This window comes from Carica papaya, chromosome 6 (genome assembly GCF_054855325.1).
Source record: "Carica papaya isolate Zhongbai chromosome 6, ASM5485532v1, whole genome shotgun sequence".
Classification (NCBI taxonomy): Eukaryota; Viridiplantae; Streptophyta; class Magnoliopsida; order Brassicales; family Caricaceae; genus Carica; species Carica papaya.
This window is the reverse complement of record NC_142314.1, coordinates 9,491,878-9,514,349: the sequence shown is the minus strand read 5'-3', so window position 1 is coordinate 9,514,349 and position 22,472 is coordinate 9,491,878. Positions and strand designations below refer to the sequence as shown.

The following is a 22,472-nucleotide window of genomic DNA, read 5'->3' as shown; positions in this document are numbered from 1 at the left end:
TAAATAATAAGACCAACTTTTGACCCAAAACAAAATATAAAGTAACATTAGAAGTCACGTGTAAATTTTTATTTGCTGCCTTAGAAGCTCGAACCTGTAAGGTGGAAGTGGTTTTGTAAACAAATTAAAATGTTTAATTTTCCCATAAACCACCGAATTGTGAAAAATTGCAATTGCTGCTTAATTCTCAACAAAAAATGTCAGTGCTGTAATTTTGCTCCATATGTAGATTAGACAAATTTCTTGAGCCGTAAATCTTAGTTTATGCAATAAATTCTGCCTATATAATGGATTTGTAAGGGTCTTCACAGCTGCTGAAGAATACTTCATCCAAGTTCACAACTTATGGGTGCTTTAGAGAATAACCGCTCCCACTCTTCGCTCAAAAACAACAGCTTCCTTCATTCACCATATTTGCATCAATTTGTCGCAATATATTCCCGGTTAGTTCGCATTTAAAAAATAAAATAATACATTTAAGAAACATAGAGAGAGACTCACAAAAGTATTATTACAACACAGAGAGAGACGCGAGAGAAAAAACAAAGATTATGTTCCGTTCATGGTTGCCATTTCAATTGGAATTTACAGGTATTCATTCTTGCACTTCCTGCTTTACGACTGATTTAACTATTCTTTTGTTATTTCTTACGGTCTAATCCCTAATGGTAGCAATCATTTAAATTCAATTCCTAATTACCCAATCGAATCCCTAAATTGAAACCCTAGCTATTTTAAACATATCATAGCTCCTCTTTACAGTCCCTTGTCCTTGAGGGAAAATCCTGGAAAATTTGGGTTTACGTGACCTGCATCTTCCTAAGTAGGACTGTGACCGCCTGACCATTGGATTTGGAGCTTCACCGTAGGCTTGTTAATCTGTGATAAGGAAACTGGCAAGGATGCGTTTTAAGTTATGACGCATAGAATACGAGGTGACGCTTGCTACCCTGCGACAGTTGGAACATGTAAGCAACCTTGCCCACTTTATCGAGGATTAAGAAGGGACACTTTGTAAATGGAGTCAAGCTTTGAATTAGATCAAAGGGCTATGGTTTACTGTCAGTAAAGTTGAATCTTTAAGTAGACGTGGTCCCCCAATTGAAATTCCCTATCTGTGCGACGTTTGTCAATTTGTTGTTTCATCCTTTGTTGTCCCCTTGATAGATGGAATTTGAGAAGCTGTAGAGTAGCTTCCGTTTCTTGTAGAAATGTTTCCAAGCTGTGTGTAATAGAGTTGTCCGATACCTAAGGAACATGTACAGGTGGCAAATACCCGTATAGAGCTTCAAAAGGTGCAGTTTGTATAGAGGTTGAAAATTGGTATTGTACTAATATTATGCTATCAGGGGCCATTGGGACCAGTTGGAAGGCTGTTCATGTTACGTACACCTCAAATATGTTTTCAAGCATCGATTTACAACTTCTGTTTGGTCATCCATTTATGGATGGTGTGCAGTGGGAGTAGCAAGTTCCACTCCTTGAAGCTAGAACAACTCTTGCCAAAAAGTGCTGATGAAAATATTGTCTCGGTCACTGACTATCGTTTCTAGACACCCATGAGGCAAAAAATAGTGTCCATGAAGATCTTGGCCACTGTGTGAACTGAATAAAGGTGTGTGAGGGCTATGAAATTGGAATATTTGGTGAGTCCGTCAACAGCTACCTCGATGGAATTCTTCCCATGTGATTGAGGAAACCCCTCAATAAAGTCCATGGAAACTCCTGACTTGGGACTGCGAAGGATTTGTAATTGCTGTAACCGTAAAGGTTATGGCAGCAATTGTCTCATAACATTGACCAGTATCACATTGCAAATGCAGTTGTGCATGTTCTTTTCCATGCCCCTCCAATAAAAAGAGTAAAGATACTCTTTTAAAGGTAGCTTGAACCCCTGAGTGAGTAACCACTGGCTTCGTGTGAAACTAATTGATGATTTTGTTCAGAAGTGCCATATTAGAGCTGATTACCAGGCAGCCTTTCTTCCATAAAATTCCATCTTGCATAATGAATGAAGACTGGCCGGTTTGTTCTTGGTTCAGCTTGGTCAGGATTCTTTGTACTACCAAATCTTCTTGGCAACTTGGTTGAACCTCTTGAATTAATTTTGGTGTGAATAGGGAAATTTGTTTGCTTTATCTCCATGAAGAGTTTCCAAGAAAGTGCATCTGCCACCTTATTTTCTTTTCCCTTTTCTATGTAATTTCATAGTCAAAGCCCATAAATTTGGATAGCCACCGGAGCTGTGTTATAGTTGTCATTCTCTGGACTAGATATTTAAGGTTATAACGATTTGTTAGGACAAGGAATTTCCTACCCATCAAGTAATGTTGCCACTTGGAAACTGCAAAGACAAGAGCCATGAGTTCTTTTTTTATAAACAAATAATAAAAGTGTTCAACCTGAAAAGCTTAGCTGATAAAAGCTATGGTGTGGCCTTTTGCGTTAACAGTGCTCCCATGCCTTCTTAAGAGACATCTGTTTTGACCACAAACTGTTCATTAAAGTTGGGAAGCGTCAGAATTGGTACTATGGTAATTTTGTCCTTCAATTCTTCAAATGCTCGAACTGCTGCATCTTTCCATTTGAAGTGTCCTTCTTTGAGCATATTACTAAGGGGTTTAATGCTGCCATGATTTCTGATGAATCTTTTGCTACCCATGTAATAGTTTTTATGTTGTCCGTTTATTCCAGTCTCTCTTTCCCTGATTCTAGTACTCCTCACCATCTATTCAATAACATCTTTCTACTCTTTGGAGTGCTTGTAGGGCCTTATGTTTACTGTCTTGTTAGGATCTGTAAGTCAGATTTGATGGTCAGGGTTGCAATGTGGAAGTAGGATGGTTGAAGTATCAAAAACATCTTCAAACTGATCGAGGATCAGCTGTACTTGAGTTAAAAATGTTGTGGTTGACTATGGATTTCATAGGTGAGTCTGCCAGTGGTGAAATTGGTTTTAATGCTCCATAACTGAGCTAGTAGACCTCTTATTAATTTCATCATCTTTACTTCAAAGACCTGTTTGATTGTTGTTTCCTTTTCTCCTTCAAGCCTTTCCCACTGTTCTTCTTTCTTATGCATCATTGTTAGCTGCTTAGAGATACAAACTATATCATCCAGTTTGGTTAATCACTGATTTCTAACACAGCTTTGTCTCCTCCGAGTGGTACAATAAAAGAAGTTGCCTGATACTTCTCTCCTTGCATACTCTACTATAGGTCTTTCTTGTCTTGTCTGCATTGTATAATGTATCCACTGGCTACTTGAATTAACATTGGCTTGGTGGTGACCACATTATGTTAATTCCTTAGCAACTGCAACCTCAAGGAAATTGTTACTGCTGCCTGAATCAATTAACATGTGAATTTCCCTTCTCCCTATCCTTCCTTTAACTCGCATGGAGCTTATTGAATTTTCAGCCTGTAAATCCCCATTATGATATGCATGGAGGTGTATGGTTGCTTATCTTTTCTTTTTTTTTTTTCCCTCTTTTATCCCTTCTGGTTCTGATTGTTCCCTGATTCTTCTTCTTCTCTTCATGTACTGTTTCTACAGTTTTTAATTCTTGCATTTGTGGCCCACATAGTATTTCTCATCACATAAGTAGCCGACTCCTTTTAAGTTTTTTTTCCCCAATGCATGAGGGCTTAACTTCAAAGTTCTGGTATTTGGCGTGGTGGGTAATAATCCAGTTGTGCTTTTTGTGTTGGTTGAAAATTTTGGTTAGTTGTGGGTTGTTTTAAAGGCCTTTGTTTGAGTGGCAGTCGGTTTGGGTTGGGACTGATTTTTTTTTTTATAGGATAATGTTTATATGAGGGACCAGGTACTAAGTATCTTATAGGTGGAACTAGGTTGTCTCCACTTAACATGTTCTTTATATGATAGGTATCTGGTCATGGAGGCTTTAAGGCTTCAGTCCATTGCAACCAGAACTTCTTGCAATTTTCCAACCCTCTGTTCTTGTTGTAAGGTGCTAGGAGCTCTCACAAGCACTTTCAACTCTGTTTTTCTATCCTATGATGAAAAAGCTGATTTATTATCCGTTAATGAGGTCAACTCGGCTCACTAACATATTAAATTGCTTGAAGTATTTTTCTATAGATTCTTCTTGCCTCAACATGGTTAGCTCTAAATGGGGTCGTTGTATGCAGTTTCTCCAAATATGACTTCCAAGCTTTCAATATATTCTTTCCAACTAAGCCATGACCCCTTTATTTTTCCGTTAAGGTCTGATGCCACTCAAGTGCACCATCTTCCAAAAATAAAGAAACCAATTTTACCTTTAAATCTACACTGTTTTTATCAATTTCAAAGTATCTTTCCACCTTGTATCGCCAGCCTTTAAAATGTTCCCCATCAAATCATGAAAAATCCAGCTTTACTCTTAATCTCCTTGTTTAACTCATTCTACTTTTCTTGTTTGTTTTTTGTTGCTATGATCCAATCATCCTTCAGGTTCGGTTGTCCATTGTGTTACTAACATTGCCAATAATTTTTTCATGTCTCCTAATTCTTGTTTCATTCCTCGAAGTTTTTGCTTCAAATTTCCCATATCCTAATCCAACCTCCTGTCCATATCTTGTACTTGCTTCATCACTTCATTTTCTTGGATTCTTGGAATCGAGTACTGTCAAAAATTCCCATGGATCCCAACTAGCTCTAATACAAGTCATATGTTTAAGAAATATAGAGATGAGAACCACGAAAAAACTATCACAACACAAAAGGAGGCACAAGAGAGAAACGAAGATTGGATTTAGTTCATGGTTGACTTTCCAATCAAAATTTACAGGTATTTATTCTTGCACTTCCTGCTTTAGAATTGATTTAACTATTTCTCTGTTATTTGTTACCATTCAATCTTTAAGGACTCGTTTAGATGACTTACAAGGTGGTTCATTAATGTAGTGTTGTATGGTAATGGCAGAGTATGTGTAATACCCAGGCTTGAAGAACGACCTGAGATAAAGTTTTTATTTTTTAATTATTAATTTAATATAATTGATTAATTTATTTTATTTTTATTTACTTGAAATTTTGAGAAAAAATTAATTAAAAACGATATTAAAAACAATTTTAGGAAAAATTGGTAAAAACATGGGTTTAGAAATGTTTTTGAAAGAAAAATTAGAAACAGAGTGTCAAAGTGCAAATAGAAAAAGTTCGGTCACGTAGGACCGCCCAGTTAGTAGTCTCGACGAACCCGAACGCGCTACGTGGTAAGGCGCGCTGACGTCGGTGCTACGCGGGAGGTCACGTTGGTGATCTGTGTGCCTTGCAATTGGACGGTCCAAGAGCGATCACGCGCGTATGGACGGTCCGGATTCATTTTTTTGTGAGGCGCGATCAGACAATCGATATTAATCACGATGAACGGTTCAAATTCGTTTCCTCATTCGGCGCGATCGGATGAACGGGATCGATCGCGATGGACGATCCAAATCAACGCAGGATGGTTAAAAATATTTCGCATCACACGAGAATCTGAACTCTAACTGTCAGTCCCTGCCGGAGAAGAAGAACTAGATGTTAGAGAAGGAGGTCGACTGTAAATCTGCCGCACAGCCACTGCACCAGAGCCACTACGGACCGCCAAAAAAGATAAAAATTCTCCCTATCCGCTTGGAATTTGATTCCGAATACCCTTGTGGCTAAATTGGAGTAAGAGATATGGCGGGTGAGTTGGAAATCGTGGGCAAAACTTGGTGGAGCCGCGACGACTCAAACTTCAAAATCCCTCTGAGTTCCTTCTCGATTTTCATTTCATGTGATCTTTCAATCATTGTGTTCACCGTCTTTTTCGATGCAGGGTAGCCGAAGAAAGAATCTCAACTACGAAGGAGAATCGGTGGAGCCGCTGCACCCAGAGGTCCTCCATGCCGGTAGATTCGATTGTTTTGTGATTTTCTGGCCAATCGAGGCCCTTAACATATTTTTCTACAAGGATACAGCCAAAAATAGTCAGGCCGAAGCGAACCATCGCCGTGGGCGCCGGAACACGACGGTGGCGTCATGCCAGAACCCCAAAATTAGTCGGAATGAGTTTTGGACATCAATTTTTAATTTTTTGGAGTATTTTTATGTATCTGACGAGTGTTTTGAATTCTATTAAAAAAAATTTAAGGAACTCGGTACCCGTTAGGAAGCGTAATAGACAGCTTAATGTCTCGAAACACTGATGTAGGTAAGAATCTCTCATCTTTCTCTCTGTTACGGTAAATTGAGCTTTAATGATGTATAATTTTGTGTTTTTGTGAAAAATTAGAAAATTTTAAAAATAATTACAAGTTACTAATAGAGCTGGAACTGTTTAGTTCACAATTGCACATGTTTTGATTGATATTGGTGCTTCACATTCGTTTGTGTCACATACTTTTAGACAAAACTTAAATATATCACTGGAAAGATTTGATTTTATGTTGTTTGTATCTATTATTGGAAGTAGGACACTACTAGGAAATGTTATATATAAAGGTTATATCATAGATATAGCAGATGGAAAATTGAGTGTGGACTTGATAAAGATTAACACGGGGAACTTTGATGTAATCTTGGGAATGAACTGGTTAGTGGTGTACTACGCCATCGTAGATTGTTTTCATAAAAAAATTGTATTCAATTCTCCTAACGAATAACTATTTACAAGTTAATGAAAATTTTAAATTTTATTTTTTCATGGTAATTTCTTCATTATATAGTGCTTTAACTTTGTTGTCTTCTTTACATTAGACAAATCTAAGAAAGAAGTTTGCATTCAAGAGATTCCAATAGTTCGAGACTTCCTGAATGTATTTCTTGATGAGCTATCCGGACTGCCAGTACACAGGAAAGTTGAATTCACTATAGATCTTCAGTATAGCACTCAACTTATCTCTGTTGTCTCTTACAACATGAATCGTGTCGAGATGGAAGAACTGAGGAAACAGATCAATGAATTGCAAGACGGTGAGTTCATCCGACATAGTGTATATCCTTGGGGTGTTGGATTTGTAAGGAAAGAGAATGGGACATTACGATTGTGTAATTGACTACAGGGGATTGAACCAAGGTATGATCAAGAACAAGTACTTCTTCCTAGAATTGATGATTTTTTTGACCAGTTGCAGGGTGTCGAGGTTTTCTCCAAAATAGATTTGCATTTGGGTTACTATTAGGTAAAGAACAGGATAGAAGACATTCCCAAAATAACTTTTAGAATCAGGTACGGACATTATGAGTTTCTAGTCATGCCCTTTGGACTAATTAATACACCAACAATTTTTATAGATTTAATGAACAGGACTTTTAGACAATTATTGGATCAGTTTATTGATGATATCTTAGTCTATTTAAAGAGTAGAAAGGAACACACTCACCACCTGACTCAGGTTTTGTTGGTTCTCAAGGAGAAGAAACTGTATGTAAAGTTGAGTAAGTGTGGGTTCTGGCTCGAGTAGACTAGCTTTCTAAGATATATCATATCAAAGCATGGAGTATCAATGAACCCTGAAAAAGTTGAGACAGTACTTGAATGTGAGAAATTGACATCAGTTAAAGAGATTCGTAATTTTCTGGAAATGATAGGTTATTTACCGCATGTTTGTAGAAGGATTTTTTAGTCTAAGCGTTCCTTTGACCCGATTAACAAAAAAGAACGTTAAGTTTGAACGGAACATAGAATACGAAAAGAGCTTTACAAAACTTAAGAAGTGATTGACCACTGCACTCGTGTTGGCATTACCGTATGAGACATGTGGATATATAGTGTACAGTAATGCCTTCTACCTAGGGTTGGGTTGTGTTCTGATACAACATGGTAAAGTTATAGCTTATGGTCCAGGCAGTTAAAGAGTTATGAGAAAAATTATCCCATCCACGACTTAAAAGTTGCCACCATTATCCACACCTTGAAGATCTGGCACCACTACCTGTATAGAGAGATTTTTACTGACCATAAGAGCTTGAAACACATATTTACTCAGAATGATCTGAACATGTGTCAGAGGCGTTTGATAGAACTCTTCAAGAATTATGATTGTAATATCTTATATCACCCAGATAAGGGTAATGTAGTAGCTCACGCGCTCAGCAGAAAAAGTGCAGTTATGTTAGCTCATATAATGGTTTCTGAATGCAGGGTAATAAGGGCACAGCAGATACGACTACAGCACTTAAAAGAGAGTTGCATGTTTGGCCACCTTACTATCTAACTCGAATTGATCTAGAGAATAAGAGAAAGCTAATTAACCGATTCCATCATAGCCGCCCTCAAGAAAGATGCAAAACAGGGAGTCCATCCAGAATTTCGAGTCTCTGCTGATGGATTGCTCAAGTTTCAGGACAAAGTGTGTATTTCAGATGACAACGAACTAAAAAGGTACATTATGACAAAGGCTCTCCTAATTCGCAATACATTCCGGAAGTACTAAAATGTATCAAAGTATATGATCTCAATTTTGGTAGAGTGGGATGAAAAGAGAGGTAGACGATTTTGTTTCCAAGTGTCTAGCATGCCAACAGGTTAAGACAAATTATCAACGCCCGAGCGGGTTATTTCAGCCATTACCAATTTTAGACTGGAAGTGGGAACATATCACAATGGATTTCGTAATAGGGTTGCGTAAGGCACACTCAGGATATGATGCTGTTGGGTTAATTGTCGACCGACTCACTAAGTATTCTCACTTTTTGGCTAACAAGATAACCGACTCATTGAATAAGGTAACAAGAATATATGTCCGAGAGATAGTCAAGTTACATGGAGTTTTAATGTCAGTGGCATTCGACAGAGACCTCAGGTTCACTTTTCGATTTTAGTCTAGTTTTCAGCAAGGTATGAGAACGAAACTATCCCTTAACATTGCATTCCACCCTCAAACCGATGGACAGTCAGATAGTACGATTCGCACATTAGAGGATATACTCCAAGGTTGTGTTCTAGATTTTAGAGGTCATTGGGATGATCACCTATCTCTAATAGAGTTTGTCTACAATAACAGTTATCAGACAAGTATCGGTATGGCTCCTTACAAGGTATTGTATAGCCGCCCATGCAAATCATCGATTTGTTGAGAAGATGTGGGTGATAGAAAATTATTCAGTCCAAATTTTGTGGAGGAGACTATAATCAAGATAATTAAGATTAAGAAGAATATCCACACAGCTCAGAGTAAACAGAAAAGTTATGCAGACCTCCGGAGGAGGGATTTGAAATTTGAGAAATGTGATCGAGTATTTCTCAAGTTCACTTCTTTCAAAAGGATCAGTAAGTTTGGCAATAGGAAAAAATTAAATCCCCGATTCATCGGATCATTTGAGATCTTAGAACAGATTGGTATGACTGCGTGCAGACTAGTACTACCTTTAGAGCTATCCAGAGTTCATAATGTGTTTCACGTATCTATACTAAGCAAGTACAACCAGGACCCCTCACACATCCTATCCCATGAGCCTTTTTTACTCGAGTATGATCTATCATATGAAAAGGTACCGGTAGGGATTGTAGACCTAAAGAGTAGTGCAATCGAAAAATTCTATTCATCAAGATCCTATGGCAGAACCATACGCAGGAAGAGGCCACTTGGGAACTTGAATCAAGCTTCAGGGCGCAGTTCCAACCAGCTGCTCGACTGAGTGAGAGAGTGACTAATTTGAGGGATCAAATTTTCTTAAGGGGAGAGAGTTGTAATACTCGGATCCAAGACAAATTTTTTATCTTTTAATTAGCAGTTTAAAATAATTAACTATTTTATTTTATTTTATTTTTATTTAAGTAGAATTTTGAGAAAAAATGAATTAGTGACGATATTGAAAATAATTTTGGAAAAAAAATGTGAAAATTTGGGTTATGTGGATGTTTTTGAAAGAAAAATTAGAAACAGATAGCGATTTGCGTGCCCCACGATTGGACAACCCAGGATCGATCCTGCACGCGTGGACAGTCCATATTTGTTTCTCCCTTAGGCGCGATTGGATGGTTGAGATCAATCGGGATGAACGATCTAGATTCGTTTATTTTTTAGGCACAATTGGACGGACGAGATCGATTGCGATGGGCGGTCCAGATCAACGCAGGATGGTTATAAATATTTCGCATCACACAGGAACTTGAACCCTAACCGCCACTGTAACACCCAAAAATTTCTTTTCATTTTTATTATTATTATATTATTTTATTTTATTTTAATTTAATTTATTCTATATAAATATAATTTAGTGTTAATAGAATTTAATTTAATTTATTTTATTTTAATGAAAATAATAATAATAATAATAATAAAGGGCAAAAATTATTTAGAGATTTAATTGAAAATAATTTTGGGAAAAATTGGTGAAAATTTGGGCTCTGAGGGTATTTTTGATAGAAAAATCAAAAATCGGAGGTCAAAACGTAATTTAAAAAAGTTGTGCTACGCCAGCTGCTCGGTTAGCAGCCCCAACCAACAAGGACGCGCCAGGTGGCTGAGACGCTGACGCGGGAGGCCACGCAGGAGGGAGCCACGTGGGCGATCAAACAGCTGAGATCCGTTCTCGCGCGTAGGGACGACCCAGATCAAAAACGCGCAGAGACGAGCCAGATTGCATCGCGCACGGACGGCTCAGATTGAATCGCGATGAACGGTTCAGATTCATTTGTTATTTAATCGCGATCGGACGATCCAGATTAAAAGCGATGGACGACTTAGATCAAAAGCGGATGGGTATAAATCACCTCATCCGCATCCAAACCCTAACCCTAGCCGCCAGAGCCCCTTACCGGAGAAGACAGCCCAGCCACCGGGGAGCTGACCACCGCCACCCGCCGCCGTATCGGAGCAATTTTCGGTCGTCAAACGAGGTAAAAATTCTACCATTTGCTCAAAATTTGATTCTAAACCCACTTATGGCCAAATCAGAGTGAAAACACTGACCAATTGGCCAGAAAATGCATTCGAAGCTCAGCGGCGCCGGGATGTCTCAGTTTTTGCCTCCAATGAAGCCCTTCTTGATTCCCGTTCGATGTGATTTTTTCACCGATATAATCACCGTTTCCTCTTCTACAGGTTGACCGGAGCAAAACACCCAACCGTGACGTGAGCCGGAGGAGTTGCTGCACCGGAGATCCCCCACCGCCGGTAAGTTTCGATTTTTTGTATTTTTCGGCCTACCGAGGGCTCTAAGTGTGTTTTCTCACAGGAACCGATGCAAGTTTGGCTGAATTTTGCCGAAAACAGCCAACCCGAGGCGGATCGCGACAACGCCGTCGACAGAGCACGGAGAAGCCGCTGTGCCAGAATTTTGAAATTGGCTGAGTAGGCGCTGGGTCTGATTTTTGGGTTATTTGGGACTTGTGTAAGTACCGTAAGCGCGTTTCAGTTCCTGAAAAAAATTCAGGAAACCCAGAGACCGCCCGTAGGTGCAGTGAAAATTTAGTTTTTGGTGTCAAATCAAGTAAGAACCTCTCACTTTATTTCCTGTCATGGAATTAAAGTTTGAATAAATGGTAATACTGTATTTAGTGCAATTAATAGATATGCATAATTAATTAAGGTTGCTAATAGAGCCCAAAATCGGACATTATTCCCTGTCGATTCCTGCTTGATTTATTTTACAGTTTAAATACATTATGATATCTGGTTTATTTATTTTATGGTTTTAAATGCATGAATCATTACTTACTTCACTATTGTTTGATTTTGGGAATCTAAAATATGCTTGCTTTATTGGATGCACGTTACTTGTTTATGTATTTATGTTTGAGTTGGTAACGGAGACTAAAGACAAATAGGAATGGGATGTGATCTGATAAATAGATAAGATAATAGTCTCACTAGATATCTTAGGAGATGGTGGACGGACCGGGTTCATAGGGAACCCTACCGTGAACGTTATCTTATACCGGACAGGGTATGGAGATTTGGTCATTTGACACTCATACCGGACGGGGTATGGGGACGGCCTGCTTCATCCTCATACTGGACGGGGTATTGAGGTTTATTGTTTTGGCGCTCATACCGGACGGGGTATGAGGACGGCCATGGAATTAAGATTGTTTTAAAGGGAATGGTTCACGTGTAGCGGGGACCCCTATGGATCCCCATGGATACTAGCGGGCTGGTGAAAAACGAGAAATGATGATAGTCAATTATGGTTAATGAATATGGGCTTATGATGTGTTTTATGTTACTGATTATGCATGAAATTGTGATCTGTATGATGTTATTGTCTTTATAGGTTGCTTTCACAAGTTCTCCAAGTGTAAGAAAAATGATAAGTTGTTTTATTTTAAATAACTATATTGGTTTAAAATTTGTGCTCCATTAGTTGTTTTCGGTTTGCTACCTACCTTTGCTTCTATGACGGTAATATAATGTGATGTTCTCACTGAACTAGTGTAGTTCATTCCTTATTTAACAATTTCAGATCAGGAGGATCTGGTTCCCGAGCCCGATCCACAAGAAGATGGCGAGTAGATGCTAGATACTTTATAGTTTCCTTTATTTTTTCCATTACTCGTATTTCTTTTAGAGAACTTATTCCGTGATATTGTTTAATACTTTTAAGTTATTGTGTAAGGGATATTAACTTTAATCTTTTATTTCGCTTGCGCACTCATATTATTATATGTATTTTCTTTTAAATTTTCGGGGTCGTTACAGTTGGTATTAGAGCCGCGTTCCTTGGACTCATCCTTTATGCAATGATACATAGAGGAACACCAAGCCAATGAATCATTACTCAACCATTCCTTGTGAAATGCAGGTATAGAGAGATGAGAAGAGGAAGACCCCACCAAACCGAGCAGCCCGAGATGGTTCACTTCGGGAAAATGTTGACAGGATATTTGAGATGCTAGAGAGACTCATTGCTGCCCAGCAGGGTTGAGAGGAGAGAAGGGACCTACCCGATCCTCCCCCACAGCCACAGGTTGAGCCACCACTACAGCGAGAGGATCCCGAGCCACCCCGGTATGAGCCTGCTCTTCCACAGTACCACTCGGTGCCACCGCCGCAATATAATCCAGTGCCCCAGCCACAGTACTGCTCGGTACCACCACAGTATAATCTGGTGCCCCCACCATATCAGCAAGTACCACCACAGGGCCCCCCAGTCTATCCTCAGCCTGGCCCAGTCCCTCTTCTGCGGGACCCAACTCCTTCCATGATTGACCCAAGCTACGTAGAAAGGTACAGAAAACTGAACCCATCTATTTTTGTAGGGGAATCATCTTTTGAAGATGCCCAGTACTGGTTGGCAGAGACGGAGAAGGCCTTCAAGACCCTAGGAGTGACTCCCGAGCAGAGGGTCACCCTTTCTACCTACATGCTGGTGGGAGAAACAGACCGCTGGTGGGAACTCAAGCAGACCACCCTGCCTGCTCCAGTTACTTGGGAGCAGTTCTTAGCAGCCTTTCATGCAGAGTACCTCCTAGAGCACATCCGACATCTGAAGGAGATGGAGTTTGTCTAGTTGGTCCAGGGGAACATGACGGTATCAGAATATGCTCGTAAGTTTCTGGAGTTGGGCCGATACTCCCCTAAGACACTGATGGACGAGGGTAGGAAGGCTAGAAGGTTCCAGTGGGGCCTCCGCCCAGAGATCAAGCAGCATTTATTTGTATTGGAGCTCAGGACTTACTCGGCCATTCTGGCCAAGACATAGTTAGTGGAAAGGAGCCTCCACACCCTCTCTCAGTCAACAGGGAGCCACAGACCCTCAGCTCCACCCCGCAGACCAGCACCTATCGCGCCTGTCCAACAGAACAAGAGGCCCAAACCGGTGATCCAAGCTCCTTTTAAGGCTCTAGTAGCAGGACGTGGTAAGATCTGTCAATATTGCTGCATTGATCACGAGGACCGACCATGCCACCGCCTCAACACCACCTGTCGCATATGTGGTAGTGCCCAACACTATGCGAGAGAGTGTCCAAGGAACCAGAATCAGGGAAGATCTCTCATCTAGGGCAAGGCTTACAACCTCACCCAGCAAGATGATGAAGCCGATCCGGACGTGCTACAGGCTATGTACACTATCTGTAACCATCTTGCTCATATTTTGTTTGACACTGGTGCACCGCATTCATTTATTTCACTTGTTTTTGCACCCAAATTTAATGTATTACCTGATAAACTTGATTCAATGTTATTTGTGTCTACTGCTGGGAGTGTAACACTATTGGAAGAAATTGTCTACATGGCTTGTGCCGTAGAGATAGCAAATAGGAAACTGAAAGTAGACCTAATAGAATTAGATACGGAGGATTTTGAAATAATTTTAGGGATGAATTAGCTAGCAGCATGTCACGCCACCGTAGATTGCTTTAGCAAGAAGGTTGTATTTAATCCTCCTAATGATGAGCCATTTATAAATTTATAAAATCATTTAGTATTTATTACTTGATGGCAAGTTTTCTTATTTGTCTAGTACCTTAACCTTGCTATTTTCTCTAACTAGGCAAACCCAAGAAAAAGAATTGTATTCAAGAGATTCCGGTAGTTCGAGACTTTCCAGATATGTTTCCGGATGAACTACCCGGACTGCTAGTGGATAGGGAAGTCGAATTCACCATATATCTACAGCCAGGCACCCAGCCTATCAGTTGCTCCTTACCGTATGAGCCGCGTTGAGATGGAGGAACTGGGGAAACAGATAACTGAATTGCAAGACAGTGATTTTATCAGATATAATGTGTCCCCTTGGGGTGCCGGAGTCACTTTTGCCAGGAAAGGAGATAGAGCGTTGAGACTATGTATTGATTACATAGGATTGAGCAGGGTCACAATCAAGAACAAGTATTCCATTCTCAAGATTGATGACCTCTTCGATCAATTGTAGGGTGCGCAAGTCTTCTCCAAAATAGACTTGCGATCAGGTTACCATCAGGTGAAAATAAGGACAGAAGACATCTCAAAGACAGCTTTTCGAACTAGGTACGGACATTATGAATTCCTGGTCATGCCATTTAGGCTAACCAACGCCCCAGTCATCTTCATAGATCTGATGAACAGGGGTCTTCAAAAAATTTTTAGATCAATTTGTTATCGTGTTCATCGATGACATCCTCGTTTACTCAAGAAGCAGAGAGGAACATGCTCACTATCTAACCCAGATTTTGCAGGTTCTCAAAAGAAAGAAACTGTAGGCAAAGTTGAGTAAGTGTGGATTCTGGTTTGAGCATACCGCCTTCCTAGGGCACATAATATCGAAGGATGGAGTATCAGTGAATTTTGAAAAGGTTGAACCGGTGCTCGGCTGGGAGAAATTGACATCAGTTAAAAAAATTCGTAGCTTTCTGGGAATGGCGGGCTATTATCACAGGTTCATTGAAGAATTTTCTACTCTAGCGGCTCCCCTAACCCAACTCACAAAGAAGAATGCCAAGTTTGAGTGGAATGAGGACTGTGAAAGAAGTTTTTCAGAACTAAAGAAGTGGCTGACTACTACACCTGTGCTGGCCTTACTGAGTGGATCGGGGGGATATATAGTTTATAGTGATGTCTCCTATCTAGGCCTGGGTTGTGTTATAATGCAGTGTGGGAAGGTCATAGCCTATGAGTCCAAACAATTAAAGAGTCATGAAAAAAATTCTCACCCATGACTTAGAGCTTGCCGCAATCGTACACGCCTTGAAGACTTGGTGCCATTATTTATATGGAGAGACCTTTCAGATCTATACCAATCACAAGAGTTTGAAACATATATTCACTCAAAAAGATCTCAACATGCGTCAGAGAATGTGGATAGAACTTCTTAAGGATTATGATTGTGATATCTTGTACCATCCGGGTAAAGACAACGTGGTAGCCGATGCACTCAGCAGAAAAAGTGCAGGTATCTTAGCCCATTTGATAATCTTAGAATGCAGGCAAATTGGGGCTACACAACATGTTTTATTTCAGGACTTGAGGAAAGTCACATGTTTGGGCCATTTGACTGTCCAGCCTGAGTTAATCCAGAGAATAAGGGAAACTCTGTCAGCTGATCCCACGTTAGTAGCGCTCAAGAACAATGCAGAACAGGGAGTCAGCTCAGAATTCCGAGTCTCCGCCGATGGGTTACTCTGATTTCAGAACAGGGTGTGTGTTCCAAGTGACAGTGAGTTAAAGAGAGACTACATGACAGAGGCTTATAGCTCAAAATTTGTCATGCATTCCGGAGGCACCAAAATGTACCAAAGCATGCGACCCCAATTTTGGTGGAATGGGATGAAAAGGGACAGTTGACTTTATGTCTAAATGCTTGGTATGTCAGCAAGTCAAGGCAGAGCATCAGCGCCCAGGCGGGTTACTTTAGCCTTTGTCGATCCCAGAGTGGAAGTGGGAACATATCACCATGGACTTCGTGACAGGGTTACCTAAGGCATACTCAGGACATGACGCCATCTGGGTAATTGTTGATCGGCTTACCAAGTCTTCCCACTTCTTAGCCATCAAGATGACCGATCCCTTAGACAAGTTGGGAAGAATGTATATCCGAAAAATAGTCAGACTGCATGGAGTCCCAGTGACAGTGGTGTCCGATAGGGATCCCAAATTTACTTCTCGGTTTTGGAGTAGCTTTCAGCAAGTCATGGGAACAAAACTGTCCCTTAATACTGCCTTCCACCATCAGACTGATGGACAATCCGTACGCTTGAGGATATACTTCGAGCTTGTGTCCTTATCTCTAGGGGCCATTGGGACGACCATCTGCCCCTGATAGAGTTTGCCTACAACAATAGCTACCAAACGAGCATTGGCATAGCTCCGTATGAGGCGTTATATGAGCGCCCATGCAGATCGCTGATTTGTTGGGAAGAAGTGGGCGATAGAAAATTGTTCAGACCGGAGCTGGTAGAGGAGACTACATCCAAGATAGTTAAGATCAGAAGGAACATTCAGATGACTCAGAACAGGCAGAAGAGTTATGCGGACACCCGAATGAGAGATTTAGCGTTTGAGAAAGGCGACTGGGTGTTTTTTAAGGTCACTCCTTTCAAGGGAATTAGTAGGTTCGGCAGGAGGGGAAAACTGAACCCCCGATTTATTGGACCATTTGAAGTTTTAGATAGGATTGGTACCGTCGCCTACAGACTAGCACCACCTCCAGAGCTTTCCAAGATCCACAATGTGTTTCATGTGTCCATGCTACGCAAGTACAACTTGGACCCCTCATATGTCTTGGCCCACGAACCACTCCCACTCCAGGAGGACTTATCCTACGAGGAAGTACCAGTCGGCATTACGGATCGAAAAAGTAGATTACTCCGCAACCGGGAAATATCCTTTGTAAAGGTTGTATGGCAGAACCACACACTAAGGGAGGCTACATGGGAGCTAGAATCAGACTTTAGAGTCCAGTACCCCAGTTGTTCAATTGAGAGTAAGAGACAAATTTGAGGGACTAAATTTCTTTTAAGGGGGAGAGAGTTGTAACACCTAAAAATGTCTTTTCATTTTTATTATTATTATATTATATTATTTTATTTTATTTTAATTTATTATATATAAATATAATTTAGTGTTAATAGAATCTAATTTATTTTATTTTATTTTAATGGAAATAATAATAATAAAAATGGGTAAAAATTATTTAGGAATTTTTTTTAAAACAATTTTGGAGAAAATGGGTGAAATTTTGGGTTCTGGGGTATTTTTGAAAGAAAAATCAAAAATTGGAGGTCAAAACGCAATTTAGAAAAGTTGTGCCACGCTAGCTACCCGGTCAGCAGCCCCGGCCAACCAGGATGCGCCAAGTGGCAGAGACGCTGACGCGAGAGGCCTCGCGGGAGGAAGCCACGTAGGCAATCTGCGTGCGCGCGATTGAATGACTGAGATTCGTTCCCGTGCACAGGGATGACCCATATCAAAAACGCGCACGGACGGTCTAGATTGAATCGCGCACGGACAGCCTAGATTGAATCGCGATGAACGACCCAGATTCATTCTCTATTTAATCACGATCGGACGGTTCCGATTAAAAGCGATGGACGGCTCAAATTAAAAGCGGATGGGTATAAATAACCTCATCTACACCTAAACTCTAACCTTAGCTGCTAGAGCCCCTCGCCTGAGAAGACAGCCCAGCCGCCGGGGAGTCGACCATCGTTACCCGCCGTCATACCGGAGCAATTTTCGGCCGTCAAACGAGGAAATTTTTTTACTATTTCCTCATAATTTGATTCTAAACCCACCTATTGCCAAATCAAAGCGAAAGCACCGGCCAATTGACCTGAAAAAGCCGCCAAAGCTCAGCGGCGCCGCTGCGAGGTGTCTCAGTTTTTGCCTCCGATGAGGCCCTTCCCTATTCCCGTTCAATGTGATTTTTTCACTGTTATGATCACCGTTTCCTCCTCTATAGGTTGACCGGAGCAAAACACCCAACCCGACGTGAGCCGGAGGTGCCGCCGCACCGGAGAGCCCCCACCGCCGATAAGTTTCGATTTTATGTGTTTTTTCGACCCATCGAGGGCCATAAGTGTGTATTTTCACAGGAACCAATGCAAGTTTGGCTGAGTAGGCCCTGGGTCTGATTTTTGGATTGTTTGGGACATGTGTAGGTACCATAAGCGCGTTTCAGTTTCTGAAAAAAATTCAGAGAACTTAGGGACTGCCCGTAAGCGCAGTGAAAATCTAGCTTTCGGCATCAAATCAACTAAGGGCCCTTTACTCTATTTCCTATCATGGAATTAAAGTTCGAATAAATGGTAATACTATATTTTGTGCAATTAATAGATATGCATAATTAATTAAGGTTGCTAATGGAGCCTGAAATCATACATTATTCCCTGTCGATTCCTGCTTGATTTATTTTACAGTTTAAATATTATATAGTATCTGGTTTATTTATTCTATAGTTTTAAATGTATGAATCACTATTTACTTCACTACTGTTTGATTTTGGGAATCTAAGATATGCTTGCTTTGTTGGATGCACGTTACTTGTTTATGTATTTATATTTGTGTTGGTAACGGAGACTAAGGACAAATAGGAATGGGATGTGATTTGATAAATGGATAAGATGACAGTCTCACTAGATATCCTGGGAGATGGTCGACGGATCGGGTTTATAGGGAACTTTACCGTGAACGTTGTCTCATACCGGACGGGGTATTGAGACTTGGTCATTTGGTGCTCATACCGGACGGGGTATGGGGACGGCCCGCTTCACCCTTATACCGGACGGGGTATTGAGGTTTATTGTTTTGGCACTCATACCGGACGGGGTATGGGGATGGTCTTGGAATTAAGATTGTTTTAAAGGGAATGGTTCACGTGTAGTGGGGACCCCTATGAATCTCCATGGATACTAGCGGACTGGCGAAAAACAAGAAACGGTGATAGTCAGTTATTGTTAATGAATACGGGTTTATGATGTGTTTTATGTTACTGTTTATGTATGAAATTGTGATTTGTATAATGTTATTGTTTTTATAGGTTATTTTCACAGGTTCTCCAAGGGTAAGAAAAATGGTATTTGTTTTATTTTAAATAACTGCATTGGTTTAAAATTTACTTCTGTGACGGTAATATAGTGTGATGTCTTCATTGAGGTAGTGTAGCTTATTCCTTATTTAAGCATATCAGATCAGGAGGACCTGGTTCCCGAGCCCGATCCACAAGAAAACTTCGAGTAAGAGATATTAACCTTAATTTTTTATTTCGCTTCCGCACTCAGATTATTATATGTATTTCTTTTTGAATTTCCGGGGGTCGTTACAGCCACCCTTCGTCAGAGAAGAACCAAACACCGGAGAAGGGACCGACCGTCGACCGCTGTCGTACCAAAGCCACAACTGATCGCCAAAAAAGTTAAAAATTCTCTCTATCCGCTCAGAATTTGATTCCAAGTACTTCTATGGCCAAATCGAAAAAAGAGTGACGGTAGGTGAGGGGGTAAAGCCCGGCGGAGCTGTTACAGCTAAAATCCCAAAATTTCTCTGATGAGCTCCTTTTTGAATTTCGTTTTACGTAATTTTTTGATCATTGTGTTCACCATCTTTTTCTGTGCAGAGTAGCTGAAGAAAGAACCTCAGTAGCGAAGGAGGACTGGCGAAGCCGTCGCACCTGGAGTTGCCCCCCATCGGCAAGTTCGATTTTTTTGTAATTTTTTGGCCAACCGAGGCGTCTAATGTGTTTATCTGTAGGAATACGACCAAAACTTGTCAAAACCTATTAGGTCGAGGTAAACTGCTGCCGTGGGCAGCGGAGTTGACGCCGAAGCACGGTCGCGCTGCCATGCTGGAACCTCAGAATTTGTTAGAATGAGTTTTGGACATCGAATTTTGATTTTTTGGAGTATTTTTAGGTATGCGACGAATGTTTTGAATTCTACACGAAAAATTTAAGGAACTCGGTACCCGTTAGGAGACGTAGTAGACAGCTCGACGTCTCAAACGTTGATCTTGGTAAGAATTCCCCACTCTTTTCTCCGTTACGGTAAATTGAGGTTTAACGATGTATAATTTTATATTTTTGTGAGAAATTAAAAAATCTTAAAAATTATTATATATTATTAGTGGAGTCGAATTTGATTAGTTCACAATTATTTTGATTTTCTGTACTGTCCTACTTGCTTGATTTTTGTATAGTACATGTTCTTAAATTATAATTCAATACTCTTATCCTGTACTGTCCTATTATTTTTGTATATTTATATTATTTTTTTGTGTATTTCTATTATGCAAATTATTTATATATTAGCTTATATTCCTATATTAATATATTCTTATAATTTTTGTATATTTTTATTCGCTATATTAATTTCAATCATGCTCTTTTTAATATATACCTAATCAATTTTTTTAAAAAAAATGCATAATCCTATAAGAACTTTAAAAATGAAAAGAATTTGTGAAGAGCATAATTGAGAGAACTGAGAGAAGAAGAGAATTTTAAGGAAGAGAAGGAGAAAATTTGCAGGAAGAAGAGGATCTGGCCATCTATTAAATTTTTAGTTAATTTAGGAGAAATATTGAATTAAGAAAAGATTATGAAGGTATAAATAGATACAAAATTTTTTACCACTCAAAAACTATCGAATTGGTGGTTTGTAAAAGTAGGTAAAATGGTAGTTTGAAGAATCATACAAGAACAATAAAAAAATCATACCATATATTTGGAAGTGGATTAAAACAAGAAAAAACTATGTCAGTACCATATCATATATTAATAAACCACAATCCAAATAAATTGTAACAATATCAATTGTTTGAGTTTAATTCCTAATTACCCAATCAAATCAATAAATTTCTACCTTAGCTATTATACTCATATCAAAAGATAAAAAAATTGAGCTGACACTTTATGTAATGCCCCAGAACTCTCGATTTGAAGTATAATTCATGCTCATATCATTTTCATGCAGTGGGCTCACAAATATACAACCCATAGCTCAAAATTTATAATACAAGCTAACATCCCATGTAATATATACAGTGATTATATATACAGAACATAAGATCAAAATTTAGAGTTTAACAAAATAAAACGAAAATTTTTCGAATATACACAAAATATACAAAATAGGAACCCTTTTTATAGGTTATACTTGTCTGTCAACAGTTCTGACTCTTCTTTCTCATCTGAAAAATATCAAGATGAAATTTAATGAGTTTCACCAACTCAATAAGTATTTCTGTCTTCTCAACCTAGATAAGATTTCATGCAAAACATATAATATGAGATAAATGCAACAGTAATATTTCAATGCAAAATTCATTTATTATTTTCACCACTTATATGTTTCTGATCAAAATTTTAAATTCTCTCGAATATCATATACAATTCTTAAATGTATATCTACATACTCTCGAAAGAATATAGATACACTTGAATATTAATCATAATCTCGAAACATAATCACACACACACGAAAGATTACATATACACTCGAAATGTCATTTCTAAGGTTTTATCACGCGATGCCGTTTATGTCGTCATCGAGAAAAGGCGAAATGGATCTCTCCATCGTGTGGATAGCACACACACAAATCTTACAAGAACCACAACAGGTACGTTAACTTGGTGATCCACACTCACAAATACTTATCCACGTCTGGATTAAGTTTCAGACTCTATCCATGTGTAGGTTCACCATGTTCGCTGAACTTCAGCCACACACACACTCCCCTCATTGATTCAGACTAAACGAGGAGGTATTCAGGGTCCCTACGCTATTCACTCCTACCCTCTCAATAATAAATTCTTATCTATTTACCTCTTATTCTGTTTTTTTCTGAATTTTTAATTGATCATTTCACAACCTCAATTATTTCTTTTGCTTTCTGTTTTTACCTTTTTATTTTATTTCATTTTTCTTTTCAATTTTTCACTTAATTAGGATTTTTTTTTTATTTTTTAATTTCGTATTTCATCAATTCAAATAACTCTCAGTCCATTAGATCTGCTTTCTGGTTTTGTCTTCCTCATAGGGTTCCAATTGCTTAGGTTTACTAATGATAATTTGAGTTCTGTTTTTTATCGAAAATTATGTCAATGTCCGTTCAAATTTTAAAATTCATAATTTTAATGAA

The 22,472-nt window shown here is 39.4% G+C and overlaps 1 protein-coding gene across 14 annotated transcripts; it reads left to right on the top strand.

Moving 5' to 3' along the window:
- Positions 1-23: 23 nt before the first annotated feature.
- Positions 24-20,561, top strand: LOC148253296 (uncharacterized). 14 transcript variants are annotated; one of them, XM_088221905.1, is made up of 5 exons: positions 68-443; positions 523-591; positions 6,730-6,945; positions 19,525-19,570; positions 19,660-20,561. In XM_088221905.1, the coding sequence occupies exons 2-5, from the start codon at positions 552-554 to the stop codon at positions 19,751-19,753; spliced, it is 396 nt and encodes a 131-aa protein (XP_088078031.1). In that variant the 5' UTR covers positions 68-443; positions 523-551; the 3' UTR covers positions 19,754-20,561. The 14 variants fall into 14 exon arrangements, 3 of the variants coding, with proteins under 3 accessions (XP_088078032.1, XP_088078031.1, XP_088078030.1); XR_015821328.1 differs by having other exon boundaries at positions 74-591; positions 19,660-19,821; positions 19,951-20,561; XR_015821334.1 differs by lacking the exon at positions 6,730-6,945 and having other exon boundaries at positions 49-443; positions 19,500-19,570.
- Positions 20,562-22,472: the final 1,911 nt, after the last annotated feature.